This window comes from Electrophorus electricus, chromosome 7, assembly GCF_041902795.1.
Source record: "Electrophorus electricus isolate QZ-2024a chromosome 7, ASM4190279v1, whole genome shotgun sequence".
Taxonomy (NCBI): domain Eukaryota; kingdom Metazoa; phylum Chordata; class Actinopteri; order Gymnotiformes; family Gymnotidae; genus Electrophorus; species Electrophorus electricus.
The window spans coordinates 35811897-35835260 of record NC_137503.1 but is presented as its reverse complement, the minus strand read 5'-3'; the positions used below and the strand labels follow the sequence as shown (position 1 = coordinate 35835260).

General features: G+C 38.5%; 1 protein-coding gene across 2 annotated transcripts; it reads right to left on the bottom strand.

Moving 5' to 3' along the window:
• Positions 1-409: 409 nt before the first annotated feature.
• Positions 410-21699, bottom strand: stum (stum, mechanosensory transduction mediator homolog). 2 transcript variants are annotated; one of them, XM_027022835.3, is made up of 4 exons: positions 21390-21699; positions 11067-11246; positions 10278-10286; positions 410-3127 (listed from the first exon to the last, which is right to left on the bottom strand). In XM_027022835.3, exons 1-4 carry the CDS (start codon positions 21556-21558, stop codon positions 3093-3095), a joined length of 393 nt encoding a protein of 130 aa, XP_026878636.1. In that variant the 5' UTR covers positions 21559-21699; the 3' UTR covers positions 410-3092. The 2 variants fall into 2 exon arrangements, with proteins under 2 accessions (XP_026878636.1, XP_081574462.1); XM_081718336.1 differs by lacking the exon at positions 10278-10286.
• Positions 21700-23364: the final 1665 nt, after the last annotated feature.

Sequence of the window (23364 nt, the reverse complement as noted above, 5' to 3'; positions counted from 1 at the left end):
CCTGTGCCTAACACAGCTGGCCCATGACTGATGGCCTGTGCCTCAGCGCTGCACAAACACTTGGCTGAACTCTGGCACTAGTTACGGGCATGTCTGTCTGCTCAATGTCAGGCCGAAGCACAAATGCCACTACAATAACTCTTAAAACTAAAATGACTCACTACAATAACATGTAAAAACTGAAACAAAATCTTACATGGTAAATATAGCCTTATTTTAATACATACAGCACCTTTTAAGATTACAGCAATGCAACAATGTATGTCCTTAATTTCAGTAAATAGATTGGTGTCTAATGCCTCATTGTTTTCAGATGATGAAGGTAATTTTGCTTCTCTTTTGACTTTCTTACAGGTTTTTAATTGTTGCATACAAAAGGCAGCACTAGTAACAGAATGGTTTACAAATGAATAGATTGTTTTCCTTGGTACCACAAACTGTTCAGTATGGTTACACACACACACACACACACACACACACACACACACACACACACACACACACACACACACACACACACACATACACACACACACACACAAATACATACACTCTTTTTTGTGAATCTTTAGGACATTATTTATAGTACATATATATACAGGTTTTCAGACTTTCAAGTTTTACACATTTTGTTCTCATCTTAAAATTTTCAGACTCATCATAAAATATATTTAACTAATTTTCTTATCAGACTACAGACAACACTCCACAATTTATTTATGAAATGCTTTGTTATTACAAAAATTTATTATAAGTATTCAGACCCTTTATTATGACACTTGCTATAAATCTCTGGTGCATCTTACTTCCTTGAAATGTTTTGACAGTTTATCTGGATTCCATTTTATCTTAAATGAATTGACTGGAAATAGTTTAGAGAAGCCTATATTTATATCATTTCTATAGAATTTCTCTTAGATGATCAAAACTATGAGAACAAGAGACTTGTCTGAAGAGCTGGGAGATAGGACCGTGTCAAAGCACAGGCCTGAGGAAAGCTAAAAGAACATTTAAGATAAAAGCAGCATTGAAAGTGCACATATGCCCAAGAGGCTCCAAAGAGGTTTGAAACCAAGAACAGTCTTATACTCCTGTAGTGCCCAACATCTAGGGCTAGGGTTAGGGTTAGTTTACATTTCAACAACATGACCTGAGGTATAATGCCATTAAAACGCATGAGTGGCTTTGCAGAAAACTCTGTGGAAGCCCAGGAGATGCCCAGCCAGAGTCCAGTAGAACATCTCTGGAGACAGCTCAAATATGTACACCAACACTTCCATCCAACCTGGCTCAGCTTCAACACTTCTGATACAATGAATGGGAGAAACCTCCAACAGATCCTGCAGATCCTGCTTGCAGGCTCATTCCCAAGAAGACCCGAGGCTATTGTTGCTGCCAAAAGTACATGTAATATTTAATTTTTTCATTTTTATGAATCTATGAAACATTACAAAAACCTGATTTTGCTTTGGCAATTTGGCAATTTGTGTGTTGAAAAAAAATTGAGAAGAAAAAAAAATAGTAAAAAGTATTTGAAGTATTTGAAGGTGAGTCTGAAACATCAAAATGTGGAAAACTTAAAATAGTCTAAAAACTTTCTGTATGCTTTGTAAGTTAACTACTTGTATATAAAATAATTCTATACCTAATCCTAAAACTTAACCATGACCTTAGCCTCACTAACGAAATATATGTTTTTTCTTTTCCAGTTTGATGAGAGAAGGGCTACCTTCTTTGTCAGGACCAGAAAAATTAGTCTCAATAAGGTAAAACACTTTTTATAAAAGAAACATGATTCATTACATACTGCATAGTCATAAAATATTTGTCCTGAAAATTTACATAAACACAAGCATAAGCACAGTAGTGATACAGAGTTATACAATTATTCAATAACATTAATGCATTTTATTTTACAAGTTTTTATGTTTAAAGAATAAACCCTGAAGAATTTGTAATTAAATACATTCTTTGGACACTATAAGACTAATTATACATTGATGTTATTTACCCATGTTAATGTAAAAACAAAACAACAACAAAAACAAACAATATGAATTCATTCTGAGCAATACTGAACAAGTGTATACATTTTCAGGGTTACTCTTAAATCTAATACCATTTTTACTATTTACTGCTTGTCATGTCTTCGAAATGAAAATAATACTACCTAGTCATATTTTTTCATTCCTTGATTCATGGATCATAACATTGATCCAGCATTACTGCTTCACTAAACAACAAACAATAAATAGTTATGCATCAAACTACAAATACATGTTACATTTGTTTGTGTTTGTGCTTTAAGGTCAAAATAAATGAGTCAAACACTGTGTAATGGTGACACACATGGTATCTATGCAGAATATGTTCTACAAAATAACCATAAATAAATAGCACACACTGCCGTGTTTTGTGGCCTACTTTACAAACATAGAGGGCAATGTTGTGCCAAAATGTGTGGTATTTAGAAATTAAAAGAAGAATATGTATACTACAGAGTAGGACAACATTTTAGTATCTATATTGTTGTAATATACATGATATATAAATGATATATAAAAACAGAGTGTAACCTGTGTTAAATACTTCAGCTATCCTGACTGGGTTATTCTGTTTGCTCTATAAGGTGTAGGGTTCAAGGTGCATGGTCTTGCATCACTGAATATCTAATTAAACCACTTAATTAGATACCCGTTGCTCTTTGCATACATCAAAACCATTTTAGTTTAGATGTTATTCATGTAGCAAATGCTTTTGTATAGGCAGTACACATCCTTTATTCCAAGTACAGTTAGGTTGAACAGAAAACAAATTAATGAATAGTTTGCCAGGACAAGAGTGGATGAGTTTAGCACACATACAGTTGGCACATTAGCATTTTCTGGTAATATTCACAAGGGCTTTTGGGACACTGTACAGCCACCCTTCTGGCAGCCTTGATGTCCAACAAGGTTGAAAAGCTGACTGCAGTTGACTCTTCTTTCACTCCACCAGGAAACTACCCTCATACTTCCTAACACTTCCATCTGTGCTGGTGGGAGCTCTTTGCTGAAAAAGCACACGTTCATGGGTTTGGACAGGTGAACACCTCAGAGCTGCTGGGCTGCTGTCTGCTCCCGATAGCCTGAGTACAGGAGGAACAGGGTGACTGATTAATGAGGCAGTGTTGGAAGAGAAGCACTTAATGTGAGCTGAGTGGTGGCTGGTTCCGATACAAACACCAGCTTCCCAATTTTGAAACATTGGATATTTTTGCAATCCTTAGTTATAAAATAGGACCAAAAGATCTCTTCAGAACAAACATTGATTTTCAGGTTACATTCTTTTTGCTTTCTGTCTAGAAGTCAAATTATCATTGTAAAAGTAGGCCACAAGAGCAACATACATGCTAAAACCTGCAGAAAATAAGAATACTGTGCTCACTGGTAGCTAACTTGCAGAGCATTAATGTTGTTCTTTTCCAGCAGAGGCAACAGTTTAGTTCTAAATACACATGAAAGCACCACTACATGCAGAATTACTTTTTGTATTAAATCACCATATGTTTGAACAAAGCTCAAAATGAGGTAAATCAACAACCAGGATCTGCAGTCCAGCTGCGATTCATTTTGCTTCATTCATTCATCAGTGGCAGGAACAACACAGGAAACAGCAAGCAGCTTCAATCTCACTCAGAACAAAACATTAAAACACTTTAAATTATTGTGCTCATTGGTAAGTCAGTCATATTCCAGAAGATGCTAGACTCAACTGTGGCTGTTGGGGTTATGGAACCCATTTAAAATTTAGAGACATTTTAAAGAACTAGTCACTGTGTGAATACAGAGCATGTGTGAATACTGAGCATGTGTGACTACTTAGCATAATCCAAATTCAGGTATTCAATAGTCTATATTGTTGCAGTAGAAGCAAAAATATCGACAGCCTGCCAGTTGTAGGGATTCCTAACTGGGTCTTGAAGGGCCACCTGGATCTGTGCAGAACACCTCCAGGACCTAGACTACTCTGTATCTATCTGTATGTGATTAATACAAGGGCCATCTTACACCGGCCAAATTTTAGTTAGCACCCTTTTCACATGCACAGAACAAAAGTATTTTAGAATAACCTAAAGTACTTAGAAGAGCATTTCCACATTGTATGGTTTTGTTCTTTTGTTCAGATCACTGGATTAAGTTTATTTTTCTGTCAGATCAAAGATCATTGGAGTTATTTTAATCTTTTGTCAAATTTTCTAGGTTCAGATTTTGTTATTTCAGTTCAGATACCTGGGATTATATTATTGTTATTGGTCTGTCAGTTTAGATCATTAGGTGTATTTTTATTCTGTCAGTACACATTTCATGTTTGCATGGATTATTTACATTTACAATCACCCAGTTAGCAAAAATGGTTCAATACTGTCAGCTGTCTCTCGCTAGACACCCCACTTCTACCTGTTTTAAAATGCTGCGTGAGAAAGTTCAGCCATTTCTTTGAGCAAAGATACAATGTCCATTTTTTTTCATATTGTTCAGTGTTCATACAATTTGAAACATATAAATGTGGTAATATGATAATTTGTTTTTTTTTTAAATTGACCGATACCGATCATTAGTTTACCCATAATGTCATATTCTAAGTGAGCCAGATATCCATTTTTTTTGTAGTTTACATTTTGATTAGCAAATTAGCTAGCTGACTAATATAACTAGCTAATTGTAGTATAAACAGTTATCAATCTAGCTGGCTATCTTAACTGTGTCCTAGTGAAATAGATTTGTGGGTACATAATTATAATTGTGAGTAATTCTGTCATTGTATATTAGCTAACTGTCTAACATTTTGTACATGGTAAAAGCTAGCTAGCTGTATTATAGAGAGTGGCTTACTTTGTGCAGGAACATGAAAGTGATTTAACCAGCTAGTTAACCAGGAAATGAAACAATGCCATTCTTTGCCTCCTATTTTTCTCTAATTTGACATCATGTTTTCTTGAGTTAAGATGAAGATATAACTTTGATGTTACATGAAACTGGACCTTGATTATGTTTTTGGTACAAAGGGTCTTTACTGTTACCTATTTTTCAAAAACTCCTTTAAGCATATTATTCTGTATTTATACCCATCTTCTTTTTAGGCTGCTGTTAAATCTTGAGATTCTTAAATTGATCATGTAAAATTGCCAAATTATTGTTTTACATTTTAGACAGATAGTTCTTGTTTGATCAACAACAGTGTATAACATCTTTTCCTGTCTGAACTGATGATCTTTAAGATTTTATCTCTAATTAATTATTAAACCCTTATGGACAGTTATTGTTACCTTTCTATGACTGCATATTTGAGTTCAAATGAAAGAATATGAGTTCAAAGTGCAGATTTTTAGATTTTTTTTTTCCTCAAATCTCAGTTTATATTATTATTCTACAGCACATCTCCATGCATCATGATGATGTATTGGACCAGCTGGCTCAATGTTTCATGTGCCATCTACTTAGGATTCTACAAATGTGCACCAACATTTTTGGCCTCAAGAAGTGATGATGCAAATGCTTGTGAACACCTAAGTGCTAAGCTGGACATAGCCAAGCTCAGTTTCATTTTTGCATTTATTGTGTTATTGATGTGTAATCAAGTGTTTCATTTACTAATTGTTAATTCATTGTTTATTCAATTGATTATTTAATTGATAACTGAGGCCTCTAAGGGTAAGAGAAGTATTGCTATTAGTGAAATTTGGGTATTTCCTTTGTGCATTTCAATTATTTTCCCACCGGTTGTGGTGACATCAAGGGCTAACTACATAATCCAATAATTTATTGTACTTCGGTTTAGAGTTGCAGAGGGCAGTTTTGTTTTCTCGATTTGTTTTCTGTTATTTCGCTTATTTATTATTTTCTTTTGGATAGCGTTTTTTGTAAATAAAATTGTCACTATCGACATATTTTCTAACCTGTGCATTGTTCAAGTCATTAACCACTTAGGATTTAATGGGGTTATTACTACCAACATAACAGTAAACATTTATGGAGGCACCATAAACGTTTATGCTAGCACATTATTTCTGAGATGTACTTCCCCTAAATTATCAATTTATTAGAGTGCCTTTAGGGAGGGGTTATAAATACATAAATACATACTAGCTCCTTCATCTGCCCCCTTTCATGGACATATATATATATATATATATATATATATATATATATATATATATATATATATATATATATATATATATATATATATATATATATATATATATATATATATATATATATGAGTGTGTGTGTGTGTGTGTGTGTGTGTGTGTGGCCATACATGTTGATGTTGTACAACTCCTCCCCAAGGTTTCCCTTCACTCCATATCACTGTGGCTTGTTTTGTTATTAGTTCACACTGTAAGTCAATAAAAGAGCTTGTAATGCATAACCTGCCTTTTGATCCTTCTTCACATTGCTTGGGACTTTTACAGTGGTGTAAGAAAATGTAGTGCACCACGATGGAGTCTTACCCACTGGGTGAGGTGACAAAAATCCAAGCCAATCTGCAGCACTGTCAGAATCAGGCTTTCTGTAAACTACAGCAAGAACAAATCCTGTGGTTCAAAGCCATCACTTAGCAAGCCAAGGGTTGCTAGTTGCCAAGGAGCCTGCTGCCCCAATTGTGACCCCAATCATCCTTTTCAAGAACACACAACAGTATGATCTGGAAGCTTACATGGGACTGTTTGATCATGCATTGACTGGTCACAAGACAGTTAGGGTGCCAGGGAACTACAACTGCTCACTATGAGAAGCTTCCCATAGTAGTGCAGCTGGACTATGATGCATTGCAACATGTGGTTTGCAACAGGTTAGTTGAACCCCATCAGCTGAAATTGCTGCATGTGGTGGCTGCTTAGTTCAGGATGAGAAACCTTGACCATGCATGATTGCACAAATGGAAATTTTTTGCACAAGTCACCTGCGCCACCACCAACAAAAAGTGTCATGTTTGTGAGACAACTCATAGTACAGTCTGTCAGTTGTACATGATCAGGTGCTGGCTGATATTTTTCCATTTGGAAATAATCCACATGAATCATGATCTTCACATTCTTGTCAAATGGCCATGAATTGGATACGTATCTCATCTAGGACCACATATAAAAATGACTCAGATCTGATTTGAAAAGATCAGATTTCTGTGTCCATGTAGCCCTGAAAAAAATCTGATCTGTGTTACACTATGGCAAACAATATGATTCACTTCTGCCTGGTAATGTAAATGTGAAGTACTCATACTACTACTTACATAAAGCTCCAAGTTACTTGTCAAGGCGCAAGGACCTTTCAAGGTCACACAGTAGGAACTATGAGGTAAGGCAACCAGACAGGAGTGATGCACTCCAAATCTACCACATGCACCTCCTGAAACCATGGAGGGAGGCAATCCCAGTTGCCCTGGCAACAGTGGTTCCCAGGAGAAATAACTTGGGATCCCAAGTCTCCCTATCCTAGAAAGCAGAGGTGGCCTGGTTACAATCGGAATTTGCAGACTTGATAAGCTACTGGTTAGGCACTGCTTGCGATTGTTCAACATTAGAATGACAAAAGTGTATTGACAGACTCCAATTAAATCAACTGTATTAGCCAAGCATTCTAACAAACATGTATGGAATCTGGTTCCCGTGGTTTGTGACCTTCTGGTAAATCATACAATATACAGACAATACACAACATCCAAGCAATATACAGATATACAATATACATAAAGTGCAAGTGTGGTAGTACTAACAACAATAATGTAATGTATCACCTTTTGTTCAATACAGTATCTGTAGATGTGAAGCAGGGTGTAATCTGAAGAAATGAGTAGCTATAGCATCGCAGATGATACTGATGAGCTGTTTATGATGGTAATGGCAGGGGAGCACTGATATTTTTCTCTGCTGTCCTTACTGTTTGCTTCAGTATATTCAAACCCTGTTTACTGGACAGGATGGATTTGATAGCTGAGTTGTACAACTGGCTCAAGATTTCCTGTGGTAGACTGTGCTTCTTCTGTTGCTGCAGACAGCGCATCTTCTGCTGGGCCTTTTTGAGGATGAGGGTTGATGGTCTCCCACTTCAAGTCTTGGGAAATGGTAAAGGAAGGTCCACTGTCCAAAGTCTTGAGTATATTCAGCTCCAAGTTGATCAGACTGCACTAGAGCATAACTGTTCAACTGATATGCAGACACATCATCATCTTGTGTGAATCAGTGAACATAGACTTGTCTGCAAATTTCAAGAGTTTAACAACTGAGGCTTTGGAGGTGCAATCATTGGTGTAGCGGGAGAAGAGCAGTGGGAAGAGAACACATTCCTGGGGTGCATTAGTGATAACTATCCATATACCAGAATGGAATTTCCCCTGCCTTACTTGCTGTTTTCTTGCCTGTCATGAATCTGGTGAGCCAGACAGAGAATTTGCCAGACATCAGAGGAGAGGATTTCTGGAATAATTGTGTTGATTTCTGAGCTGAAGCCCAACACAACATGAAGGATTAGTGGTTTGCATGTTTGCTTCTCAGTGCTATGTTCTTGGGTTTGTATCCCTATCTGGGTGGGTTTTCCATGTTCTCACAGTGTCTGTGTGGGTTTTCTCTGGGGTTTCTGCCCACAATACAAAAACATGGAGGTTGGATAAAAATTAGTTACCAAAAAAAATGTTCCTGGTCTGATTGTGGGTGAATGACTGCATGCCCAGAGGTGGATGGTGCTCTGTCCTGGGTGTAAACCTCCCCTGATGGGTTATGTTTACTATAAAGCATCTTTAGGTTCTGAGAAATGCACTTTATACGTGTATTTTCATTCATTCATACACAAGGGTTAAGGTTGGGGTTTGAGTCTGGTCTGTAGAGTGGGGGTACAGTCCAGGTGAAAAAATGGGGAATCAAATCAGATGCACCTGTGCCTTGTTGTGGATAGTCTATTTATGCTGTGTTTTCTTTATTAATAGGCTACCAGATGTGGCTACTAGATCATTCCATGGTGACAAGCTCAACTGAGAAGACAAATATGATGAGATTGAAAAAAAAGAAAAGTAAAAGAACTCAGTGTCTATGCTGCCTTTTGAACTGTCTTCAAGTTTATTGGGGACATTTAAAATGAAATGTCAGTGTGAAAATTCTTTTAGTAACATTCAATGAGAATACTCAATGTGAGTATTCTTTAAGAATATCAATATTGTTTTAGTAAAGTGGCATGTTTCAGAATGTGTAGATAAAATATAATGTATGGTGAATTTTTTTTTTTAAATGTATCAGAATTTGACTGGATTGTAAATGATTGTAAAATGATACTGGATTCTAAAATGATGATATCGGTTAACATGAGTGAAAATTGCAATGTTGATATCACTTAATAAAGATTGCAACACTGGCTGAAATACTGATATCTCTTAATCAGTGAATCAAAATCAATATTGATATTGTAATATTGAAATTGCTTAATTGGTTAATCAAAATCCCAATGCTGATATTGCAGTACTAACATGTCAGGAAGCTGTAATATGCAAATGAGCTAACAGTTCACGACATCTAACTTTAACATTCTTCTTGTGTTCTGTGAGCATTCTGGCCTGTCTCACACACTGCAGATGAACACTCTCTTGGTGATGTAATGAACCAGCAGTCACACAATCCAAGAAGTATAAATCAATTTTGTCCAAAATAATGCAGACATGAAAGGATCACCATTTAATTACAAAAACATCACCTATTGGAGCAATATATTGTTAACTGGCTTACGATTAGCAATACAATCTAATTATTTTTCCTAACTGGCACATTTTGATGGAAGTATACAGACAAATAAGATTTTTGTCTTTTAGTGATACTGGTCAATCATGCACATGAATGTTGACATGAACTGTAAAAAACTAATAAACATGTCCAGCATATGTGTAAAAGGCAGTGGGTGCATTTTGCCTCTCTGTACCTAACCCTAACCCTCTACAAATCTCTGCCAATATATAAGCACAGTAATAACATTTCTATGCAAAGCAGAGATCAAATGGTCTCTGAAGGAGACTGACAGATGGGAGGAGGTGGGAGGCTCTTCAACACAGACAGACCAACATGAACATGACAAACATTACAGTACTAACAGTCTGCAAGGAAAATTGACGTGTCTGGCTGACCCAGACCTTCATCAAAGCAACAAGAGTTTTAGCACTGAAGAACACTTGTGGTATACTTCTCAAATAAATATCACGTTTGAGACATATCTGAGGACATTATGAAATGAGTGTTAGAATGATATATTTACCTTCAGAGACTTTAGAATGAAAGGAGGCCCGCATGGAAAAGAAATGGAAAAATGATTAAAATTCATTATTCACAGTCTACAAGAACAGCAAGTTCTCCAAAAATCCTGCTGAATTTGTTAGGGCCACAAAACAGTAGACAAAGAGAAAGCTATGTTTTAGGATATTAGGAGAGAATAGATTCAAATTGGTATAGATGTTACACAAGGAAAATATATTTACATTTATAGCTTTTGGCATATGTCCTTGTCCAAAGAGAAAGCATGTTCTTGGGGTTTCCTCAACTGCCTACACATAGTGATTATTGCACTACTTTATTTAATATTGTCATATAATAATAACTATCATTGTCCAAGGGGATTCAGATGACCAGAGATGTTTAAAATATTAACAAAAAGTTAATATTAATGCGAACAAGAATTTTATGGGATGGCAATCACTTTGACTTAATATGGCATCTTTTAATGTATATGCCCAAAACTTCCATTATCAAAATGGTGGTAGCATACAGTGGCCTATATTGAAAATAAGACTGGTACAGAATACATATATATTTTAAGGGCTCTGTACAATATATCTGGTTTAGCAAAAGAGTTAATATTTAAAAGATCTGTGTACTTTTAGAACCCTGCATTATTTTACTTGTGAGGATGACCATGACAATGTCCCAGAATATGGGTTAGGGTTACCCCTAACCCTAACTAGAACATGGGTTATGGTTACCCCAAATCATAACCAGAATATGGGTTATGGTTTACCCTACCCTAACCCCAACCATGCATTATGCTTACTTGCGAGGATGACCATGTCCATGCCCCAGAATATGCTCATTATCCAGCCCACCATGACCACAGCAGTAAGGATCTGGATGAATGCAGCTGCGATGTTCAGCCAAAACACACAGCAGATGTGCTGGTCTGGCAGATCTGTCCTGGCACCACAGAGCACTGCAAATGCTGAGACGAATGTACCTGGCCAGTCAGACACAGAGAGAGCACATGGATTTATAATAAAATCCTCTTAAAGGGATACTTTACCTAAAACTGCTAACATGACTAACAGCAAATAAAAACTAGTTAGCTACTACCAATCCTGAAACGATAAACAATGTTCATATTTTCTGATGAAGTATTCCTTTAATGCTGAGGGCTAGAGCGCTACAGCTGGAATCTTATTAGGGTACCATATATTGTGTTTTAATAATGAAGAACGGTTAAAACATTTATCACTGTGTAACAGTTTAAATTGAGCCTGGACTGAAGTACAGTATAGGGCTCACTAAGGATCATGTAAAACTGCAACCCAAATTAATCAAATTGTTTTAATTAATCCAAACTGTTTAATAATCCACTTTTGTTTTCATTGGCAAAATATGACAGTGAAGAGATTCTACCATACAGCACTAAAGCTAAACTCTATAATTATACCTCAACCATTTAGCTATTACATAAATACTCCAATCAAAAATATTATAAAAATAAAAGTAATAATAAATATGTCTCAACTTTACTGCAGAGAGACTGCTACACTATTGATGGGAACTCAGTCACTGGTATCTCAGCAAGACGTCCCCCAGGATGGTGTTTTAGAAATGTGATGGGCCATGTGATAGATCAACATGACCTCCTGGCTATCCCCCATGTGATAGATCAACAGGATTTTCAGCAGAACATTTTTTGTGGTAACAGGCATTGCTGTATCAATTTGTGCCACATAGACTAGACCACTGCATGTTTGCATGGCAATATACTGTCAAAAAATGGGGTTAAACCAGGATGTGGGGACGGGTTTCGTAAAAAATAAGCATACGTTTACTAACACACACAACAACAAAGACGTAGCACGCAGGCTATCAGGGTTAAACACCGACAACGGTCACACAAACGACTTTTATACACGCCTACTAATAACACATAATGAGGAGCAGGTGTGAAACACAGGAAGGGTGTGGCCACATGGACACACGCACACACACACACACACACACACACACACACACATTTAGGAGGAGTGGCTGTACCATGACAAAGCCCCTCCCCAACAGCGTGACTCCAGGCGCGCTAGCCTATTGGGATATGGCCGCGAAACCAACGGCAGATGGCAAGGCCGGAGGACCGAGCAACCCGACACAGGCCAGCGTGAGCCGGACAGAGGGGGCAAGGACAGTGACCAGGACGACAACAGACACGGGAACAGACACACTGACAGGCACAGGCACAGACACAAAGGGAGACAAAGTGACTGGCACAGATTGCGTGATGGGGAGAAACAGTGACAGGGACAGGTACAAAACTACATTGCTAGAGAGTCCAGGGAAGCCAGTCGTCCCCCAGTCGTCAGCTGGGTTAAAGCCCATCCTGCCTGTGGGGGGATTGCCCCTCGCTGATTTGGAGGACGGTGACTTCTGCGCACCTGATTCAGGAGATACACCAGCTACTTTGCCTGCCTTTGGGGTGGGCACTGGTGTTGCCTCCTTCGTGCCTCTAAAAGGCTTAGGTACAGGTGCATGAGTTCTGAGGCTGTGTGCCCTAGTGGAGGGAGTTTCCTCGTCGGACGACGGCAACACCTCTCTAAAAGTCACATGGGGCAGCTTGCTTGCCTCAGAGCGGTGTGCCCTGGGTGGAGCCTTTGGTGGAACCATTGGTGCCAAAGGTTCGTCACACTGGTAGTCTGCTGACGTGGTGTGGCTGACGGAGGGAGGGTCCCCATAGAGGACCCCCTAGACCTCCATCGATGGATCCTCCCCACGGTCGAACTCAGAGTCCGACCACAGACTAATGTCGCTGTACTCCCCATTCCTTTCATAATCCACGTAGCCCTCATGGTAGTCCATGGAAGGGTAGTAGAACCCTGCAGAGTCCAACTCCGAGCACTGGACCTAATTATACCAGTCCCGGTAGTCCGGAGTGGGTCTGTAGGGCCTCCCCCCCAAGATCCCCCAGTGGCACTTTCCCTTGCTGTAAGGGTACGGAGTGTACCCAAGATTATGGAGGATCTCTCCATGAGGGCTGTGAAAGGGTGTTCTCATCCTTTCTTTCCTTTCCTTCTCCTGCTCCTCTTCCCAGGCATCCTTCATCCATCAGTGTTTCTGTCAGGATGTGGAATTAGAGCAGGATGCAGGGAAGAGTTTCGTAAAACACCGACAACAGTCACACATAAACAATAGACTTTTATACATGCATATAATGAGCAGGTGTAAAACACTGGGAGGGCGTGGACCCACGGACACACACACACAAGGAGACGTTTGGGAGGAGGCTGTATAGTGACATATACACATTCAAAGTGGGGAGTTTAGTAGCCAGATGATCACACAGTGCAACCTTATTTTCACCTTCCTGTGGCAAAGAATTCATTGAATCTGAGCTTGGGGAAAATTAATCCACCAACTAACTGATGTAAAAATCTCATCTGTCATCAGATGAAGTCTCATAATAACACAGAGGGAGTGCTGCAGGAAACATTCAGCTTGATCCCCTAATCCTAATCTCTTTCTCAGTGACTTCATTCCACCCACAAGGCTTTTATTTTGGCTCAGTCTTGTAAAAGGACATCTGCTTCTAAAGCAGTAAATTCTTGTTGCTCTTTGTCTTCAAAATACCCAAAACAGAGTTATTTTAACACCTATCTTCACATGTATATTCATACTTCAGAGAAGGTTTTCTAGTTTGATAAATTATTTTCTTATTACAGCAAATACTTCCCAAAATAACAAATGCCATCCTCTTGATTTCACTCTGTCTCTCTTAGTCCTGCATTCTGTCTCGTTCCATCCCCCCCCACCCCCCTTTTTGGTTTTCCTCTGTATGGTTGAGTGAGCATTACTTATGTGTGTGACTAACTGAGCTTATGGAGTTGGCCACTCTAATTACTTCCAGTGACGTGTAAAGCCCCATTCCCCCATTTCATCCGTCCTCCCACATTTCTTTATCTCTCACTCCCTCTATCTCTCTCTCACTGTCTGTTATGCCCTCTCACTCTCTCACTCACTCTCCCTCTCCCTCTCTGTCTCTCTCTCTCTCTCTTTCTCTCTCTCTCTCTTTCTCTCTCACACTCACTCACACACATTTGGACAGTTTAAACGTGATTTCACTAGAGCTTTGTCTGGCATAGTCAACTCTTGCTTTATAAAACACTGCTGTGAGATGCTTATGAAAAAGTGATGTGTTGTCCTGAGCAGGAAGAGAGCTCTGGTGAGGGATTCTTGTCCTTGCACATTAGGCTGATGATGATGGTAATTTTCCACAGCATTATTCATAGAGTGCCAAGTGCAAGTGTGGGAGGTTAATTATCCACTATAGTCCCCTATTCTCAGGAAGAGAATGCTCACTCACTGTGCTTTGGCTCAGACACACTTGTGAGAGTGTTAGGAGATTGTGAGGAAGTAGATTTTTGGTTTTCTGTGTTGTATAGGTTGTATGGTTATGTAAGCACATTGAATAAATACAGTAATGACCCTGGCACATGCAGGAAGGAAAAACAAACTTGAAGAACAAAATTAAAGGTGACATGGAGAGGATCCACATCCAAACCATGTAGACTCTCCACTGGTGTTCCACAAGGCTCAGTATTGGGCCCCCTTCTCTTCTCTGTGTATACTCGTTCTCTTGGTGATGTAATATCTTCTCATGATTTCTCCTACCAGTGCTATGCTGATGACACTCAATTATTTAATTCTTTTTCACCCTCTGACATGCAGGTCTGCAGACGTATCTCGGCATGTTTGACTGACATCGCGTCATGGATGACAGCCCACCACTTGAAGCTCAACCCCAGTAAAACTGAGCTTCTGTTCATCCCAGGTACTCCCAACCCTTACCATGACCTTACTGTTTCCTCTGAGAACTCCCTGGTATCACCATCAGAAGCTGCCCGTACCTGGGCATAACTTTGGACAACCAGATGTCGTTCTCAACTCATGTTTCTAATCTAACCCGGGCTTGCAGATTCCTCCTTTGTAACATACAAAGGATTCGACCCTTTCTTTTGCAGGAAGCTACCCAGGTGCTTGTGCAGTCTCTTGTGATCTCAGAGCTAGACTACTGCAACTCACTACTTGCTGGTCTTCCTCTAAGAGCCATCAAACCTCTACAACATGTCCAGAATGCAGCAGCATAACTGGTCTTCAATCTTCCGAAGTTCACATGTTACTCCACTGCTACGCTCCCTTCATTGGCTCCCTGTAGCTGCACGCATCAGATTTCAAACCTTGATGCTTGCCTACAAATCCAAAAATGGACCAGCCCCTTCATACATGAGGTCAATGGTCAAAGCCCGATCTGTACCTCGAGTACTTCGAACCTCAAGTACGGCTCGGCTTGAAATACATTGCTTCAGGTCTCATGGACAACAAGCATCGAGACAATTTTCTGTCCTGGCTCCAAGATGGTGGAATGAACTCCCGCTTGCTGTCCGGACAGCAGAGTCCCTTGCAGTCTTCAAACGTAGACTGAAGACCCATCTATTTGCAGAATATTTAAAGGACAACTGACACTGCTCCCTTATTGACTGACTAATTTAGTACTTATTGTAGGGCATTATTTATGCTTTTTAACAAACTAGCACTTATTGTTTATAGCATTTATTATTGTTTAAGATAGACATTATGTATTTGCACTTCTAGGTATAAGCATTCATCCCTGTATTCTACAGTATTCTAGTTCACTGGTATGTTTGATTCTAACCTACTGTACTGTACTTGGATATATTCTATGAGTAAATGACAAAGCACTTTTGTAAGTCGCTCTGGATAAGAGCGTCTGCTAAATGCTGTAAATTTAAATGTAAGACCTACTGGTCTCTTGTATGAATTAGGCTGGCCAGCAGGACAGTGCTAAATGCACTGCAGCACTGAAAGGTTAGTGTGGAGCTTGTGGATGCTTCTTTCACAGAATTGAGTTTTTACAAGCTGTTGGTGGCACTTGGACCTTCCTTAATTTAAAGAGGATGTGAATGGTTGGTCAGCATCTAGACATCATTGGATTTGAAACAGCTTTCCTCTACTGGACCCAAAGTATTGAAATTGACTCCTAGACCAGCCTAGTCCAAACCCCTATTATTTCTTTCCCTCTAAAACTGAAGAACACTCCACACCTGTCTGTGGGTAGAAGATTCCCACAGGCCTATAAAAGTTATAAAGCAATCAATTATAAGCAATTTAAATGACCACTGTGTATGACAAGTTCTATGTAAAAAAACTTTGCCTACAACAATGAAGGCTTTTTAACTTGATTTGAATGCTAATGAAAATGGTTCACTGCTGCACTGAAGAAAGCCCTGGGAACTGAGGGCATGATATCTGGTCAGAGAAAGATGATTGGTTGATAACAATCCACAAAACTTGAGTCAAAATCTTAGAGCTCTACAGCACAAGACAGTGGCCTCAATTTATGACGCTAAAATGAAGCAAGCAGTTCAAGCTTGGAATTGGGTTGGTCTGAATGCAGTGACTCAGAAAGGCTGCAAGCATCAGTTTATAGCTGTGTGACCAGGACAGGAATGTTTAATTGACAGCAGCACTGAACTCAGTTTTGCAAACAGATTAATTTTAACCAGAGATTTTGACTTTCAGTGAAACATCAAAGCAATTTTCTAATGAGCGTGAAGACTTTAGCACTATATGGTCTGATATGGAACACTATAAGGTCTGATATATGTAAGATTATAAATATCTGAGACTGGGCAGTGTTCTCAAAGTAAAAATGGATATAATGTATTATGTTTGGATAATAAACCTTAATTTTGATTCATTGGCAAAAATAGAATGTGGAAACATGCTGTCTTTTGAGAATAGAAGTATTTAATTCCAGTTGCAATAACATTATAGTCATACCAAAGTAATATGACTGTATTTCCTAAAAGGTCATTGCATGTTTTTGGTTAGCTACAGGGACACAAAACCTAGCAAGAGCTAATTTAAGGCCCTAATTGAAAGACAAATTTACAGTTTATCATCTAAATGACAACTGATAATCTAAAATGCCTTGTGAGATTCTTTCTCATGTATAGAATTAGCTATCTGGGTTATCTGGATTATCTGGGTTATCTTTAACAGAGACTGGTGGAAGCAGCATTTCAGTAACATTTGTTGTCATGGCAACTGAAAGAGCAAAAGTGCTGGTGGAACAGATTCCCTGTACTCTTCACTTCATCAGAACTACAGTGAGAATAATTCATACATCCCTAACATGCCCCTGTTTCCTGAAACATTTATAACATTACAGGAGCAGATTATGTTTTGGATGTTTTGCATTATCATACCTGAGATGTTTTCACATTTTTTGGCTGATTCATTCCTGGGAAAAGTGATATTCTGTTCATAAGTTGTATGTAGCAATACATCTTAATCAAGCATAACCAAGTAAATTGCTATAAACAGCACATAAATCTATTCAATTAAAACTTTGAATCTACTGGAGGCACCATCAACTTAACACAAATTCTTTAAAAATGAAATAGGCCTCAGAGACCCTAATATTAAGAAACATTGAAAATTGAAATACTTAGCATAATTTTTACAGTTCTAGGGTCAAGGTTAGGGTTAGAATGAACCCAAAGTCTAGTTAAACTGCAAAGTAGATGTTGATAACACAGGCAGATATACCTGTTTCCCATGCAGCTAATGGACTCATCTGCTGTATACAAGGAGAGCAAATAACATTATTCAGTTTCAACCGAACTGGACACTGCAAATCAGCAGCACTGGCAAGAGAGTAGAGGAGTGTAAGTAGTGCCTCTCTATATGGAGAAACACCAGGGACTCTTTGGCACTTTCCCTTTCATTAACCAAACATGTGGCTACATTGTCATAACATTTGCCTGTAGTTTATATAGTCTGCACAATGCTACAAGTAGGAGCCTGATAATCCTGCCCCTTGTGCAAGGCTAATAAACAGATATTAGATCTTTTTCACAATATCTAAAGGAAATAGCTAAAAACACAAAACATAATTCCATAAATATAAATTTAAATAATGTTAACATGTGGTTTTTAAGTTTCAACTAAAAAGTCAATATATTTGACCTCTTATATGCTAATAGGAAGCAGTTAACATGTTCCTGATTAGCTTTAGTATGTCCTCCACAGCCTGTATTCACTCTTATCATATGTTAGGTTATGTTAGTACAATTTACCCAATTGGCTAAAGTCTTTAAAGTCCAATCCCATTCTTTAGAATGATCAAGGACATCTGAAATCAGCCATTGGTATATAAAAGCAACCATCTCCCCAGGTGCAAGCTTCACATGTCCTTCCTGACGTTCACCGGGGTAGCGTGAAACCTGAGTCTTAGCAAAGACACCTTCCTGGGACAGAGCACAAAAAGTACAAAGACAAACTTAGGCAGCGGTATCTCATGGCTCACACACAGAGGGACATAAACACAATCACTGGTGGCTTAACAGAAACTTGCAATGAGAAACCTTATTGTAAAAGCACAGTAACAAGGCTTGGGTAGGGGTTAGCTACATATTTCCCATGACCCGATTACACTCACCCCAGCAGTGTACATACACACACACAAGCACAAACAGCCTAGAAGAACAGATTCATGAAAGCAGGATGTGGCTGTCATCAAACTACTGTGGGATACTATGATAATTGGGTACATTTAAAGCATTGAGCTGACACTTTTATCCAAAGCAACTTCTAATTATGACTGAGTACAACTTGTGGGTTAAAGGCCTTGCTTAGGGGCCCAACAGTAGCAACTTGGCAGTAGTGGGGCTTGAACCAGTAACCTTCTAATTATACATTAAGTATCTTCACCACTGAGCTACCACCATGCAGAGGAACTTAAATCTCAATCCTCAAAGTCCAGGTCATACAGGTTTTCTTCCCTCCCTTGACCTATGAGGCAGGTGTGACAACAGATTGGCAAACCAATTACATTACTCATCAACTACATGGGATTACAAAATCTAGGACTGGATTTGAATTTGAGATCAAGATGTGAATACCACTAATATAGAGGGTATACATGTGATATCACAGATTGTGAGAATCACTGTGGTTACACCCACTGAGAGGTAGCACAAGCATTTAGTGTGAATGCAACGGAAACACAACAACAACTACATGTGTGACTGAACAAATTTGGAGAATTCAGAGATATATTTTTACAGACTGCCAATAGCTAAATAAAAGAGATTGTGTTCACTAGCATGACAAACCCAGTTTAGACAGCTAGCCAGATAACTTTGTAAGATATACTTAAAACAGAAATATTAAAGATCCCAATGACTATAAAAATGTATATTTTATGTTAGATGTAATACTAACACTGAAGGAGAGGTTGTTTTACCTGCACAAATATATAATGTTACAGTGGCAGTATTAGCTACAAAGTTACAAAGTAGGCCTAGCTGGCTATCTCACCATTTTCCAAAAGAAGTTGCAAAAAATATAAATATTTGTACATAAACCAAAAGACAAATTGCATTAGTTACATTAAAACCATTTTGTCGCACTGTTAAAAAACAAGAAGGTGTGGGGAAAAACACAATAGCTGATTAATATTTTTTATGTATAACAGATCAAGACATTATCCAGGATGTAAGCATAAAGTGTGCATCAAAGGCATTTGTATAAAAAAGAAGTATGACCTCAGAGATCTGCAAGAACAGAAAAGCACAAAAGAAATGGGCAGATTACATTACATAATGTGTTGAGCAAAGTGTGAGGGGACAAGGCATTGCTCATGATCCAAAGCCCATCATCTCATCTGTAAAACATGGTGGACTGGCGATGTATGACTGCCAGTGGAACTGTCTCACTGGTCTTTAACTGAAGATAGAAGTAGGATGAATTCTATATACAAAAGCATCTTAAAGGCTGAGATCCAGCTATATAGCTCCTCCCCACACAGCAGGACATTGACCTGAAACACATGCCTAAAGTGGGCTCTTTCAGAGCAAATGAGTGGAATTATCTCCAATAGCCAAGCAGCAATTGAAAATGGCTAAATTTCAAGCCTCGCAGAACAACCCCATGGATATAGACAGGCAGGTCTTAGTTGCAAGGTTTTTAAACAAGTACTAAACACAAGAATTCAACTAAAACCATCTCATGAAAAGAGGAGGGGGTCCTTAGACAAGAGGGTTTAGGATAGGGATAATCTAACCTTTACACAAGAGGGTTAGAACTAACCTGGGTTTGCCCTAGCTCTAACCCTAACCCTTAGACAAGAGATTAACTTTCTGACTTTCTAGAGGCCTACAGTATACAGTATACCTATTCCATCTAGCAGTTACGAAAGGGGGAGGATCATAGAATCAAAGGAGAGAGTAAGCAGCTAACAAACAATCACATGTGAGCAAATAACAAATATAAAGAGTAGCAGTTAGGCCACTGAGAGCCATGATACACAGAGAAATCTGACATTTATGCTGCTGAGGCTGATGTTGACCCTACTGCTGGGGTCAGTATTGGAGTGAGACGGATGAGCATGTTGTTTTGAGAAGGTGAAAATAAAGTACAGTGTTGCCGAGATACAAACCTGTAGCAACAACTGTCGGTTAATTCTTAAACACAAATTCACCTAAATGCTTTACAGAGTTGCTGTGAAGTGTGTGTGTGTGTGTGTGTGTGTGTGTGTGTGTGTGTGTATGTATATATATATATATATATATATATATATATATATATATATATATAAACAACCAAAACAAACAAACAAATAACAAAAGACATTTTATGGTTGTTTTGATGTTATATACTAATATATTTATATATATCGGCAAAGCTTTGACCATCGTCAAAAATAATAAATAAATAAATGCCGCCCGACAGCCAACAGACGCTTGGTCCACATATATTTAAGCAATATCGATATTCATTAGATGTGGGATTACAATACACATTTCGCTATATCCATTATACAATGAAATATTCTTAGAAACTTTGAAACACATAAAGTCGTTGGAATGGAGCATTTTATTGATAACATTAGATGGAACAACTTAAATAAATTAAGAAATTCATTAAGAAAACTTTCTGATAAAATAGTTGTAAAGAAGTTAATCAGGTGCTAGAAATGACCTTCTAACCTACACACACTCACGTACGCACAAAGTGTAAGATACATACGTTACTTCTCGGAGTTGTCATTACTCACCTAGTCCAGGAACAAAGGTGTTCAGAAATAAGCAAAGTACAGCTACAGGAAAAGGCATGTACGGTATAGCTGCGCGTAAACGTCCTTTCTTCTCTCTAACTTGGACAACAACTCCACTGGTAGATGAACAAACTCTTTTCTCGTTCATCTCCGTGTCCTTCTGGTCCATTTCTAATAAAAATAAAAGAGAACTTCCTAAAATCGTCGGTCTAATCTGATGTGTTATTAGTAACTATGGCACTCAGCTTGCCCCAAGTAAAATGCGGTTGCGATGTCACTACTGTACAGAAGACACTGTTCTCAAGACTACTACGCCTGTCTCATTTAACACATATTTGACACGCTAGCGGACTAGCGGGCAGGATTAGATTGCACGGCTTCGTTTAAAGTGACAGTCACGGTGCTCACGGAGATGGTAGAGCGTCTACATTTAACTGTAAAAATATCTAACTTATAAAGTTAGTGCATAATGCAAACACAACCCCATTGAACTATGTGGATTAAACATAGCTAGCATTTATTATACTGGGCTAATTACAACATTGTGGTTTGTGATATTTTGCATATAAGAAATATGTTGCAATTGTTAAATAATAACAAATGTAATAAAATATTTAAAAAATACTACTATAATAGTTGTTAAGCATGTATGAGTATGCGCGCGCGCGCACACACGCACGCACACCATTAAAAGGGATGTTGCCATAAATTAGCAGTGGGTGTGAGCAACCCGCCTTGCTTGTCAGTTGCTCTGAGTGATTTACAGTATATCAGTCACAGCAGGAATGCTTCCTATTACAAGAGCAATCCACGCACTGAGTACAAAATTCATTTTAGGGAGGCGCTCTTGTCTGTGCTACATTTGCTCAATTACCAATAGCATCCATCAGTGGCATTAGGACACGTTCATGTGGACCAGGAAGATGTCAGACATGCAGCAGTTTTGCGATGATATGTTCCGGCTCATGGTTAAATGTTAAATGTTCTACTAGGATTTTTTTTTTTTCTATTATCAAATAAAATCAAATGTTTGTCACTTACATAGTCCTACATGCTACAACTAGCATTGAAATGCTTTGACAACTGCCCACTCACAGGAAACACTAAGAGAATTTAAGGATAGAATATCTAAGGTATAAAAGGGTAGATAATATAACTGAACAGTGTAATGTAATTACAGTATATGCGCTAATTAAATATGAATTAGATGTATAGATTTACAGTGGTTTGCAGTGTAGGGATGAGCACAGTTGAGTGCAAAGTAGAGAGTATACAGTAGATATGTAATATACTGCTGTGCTGTTGAGCAAAGGAGAGCAGGATGATTAGTGTTCAGTGAATGAGTCATTTTCAAGATGTGTGTCTGTGAGGTAGTGCAAGAGTCCTCTCGGTGTGTGTGTGTGTGTGTGAGAGAGAGAAAGAGAGAGAGAGAGAGAGAGAGAGAGAGAGAGAGAGAGAGAGAGAGAGAGAGAGAGAGGGAGAGAGAGAGAGGTAGTGCAAGAGTCCTGTGTGTGTGTGAGAGACATAGTAGAAGAGGTAGTGGAATTATGGTGGTTGTGATAACATGTAGAAAGGTTGTATTACGGACAATTTAGAACAAACCTCAGCCTGTGCAGTAAACTGAAATGTATCAGGAGTAGTCACCATAAAATTCATGCAATGTCTAATATACAATGACTGACCAAAACATTACGCGTTTTAATAAAAGCTATTTGTATTTAGTATTGCAGATTAGTGATGTGATACTTGGTGGGATGTGTGTTCTGGTTCATAGGGGAAAGGCCTGTTCTATTTAAAAGCTTTAAAAATTTACTCCTGGTGTGGAATGCAATTGTCTATGCTCAGTAAATATTCAGAAACCTGACCCCCTCCCAAAGATGGAGCCAGCCTTTATCACTACCAGGTCGCCTAGCAACTGAGAGTATTCTTGGTGGATGCGGTCAATGTGAAACATTTAATTTATAGAATCAGATAC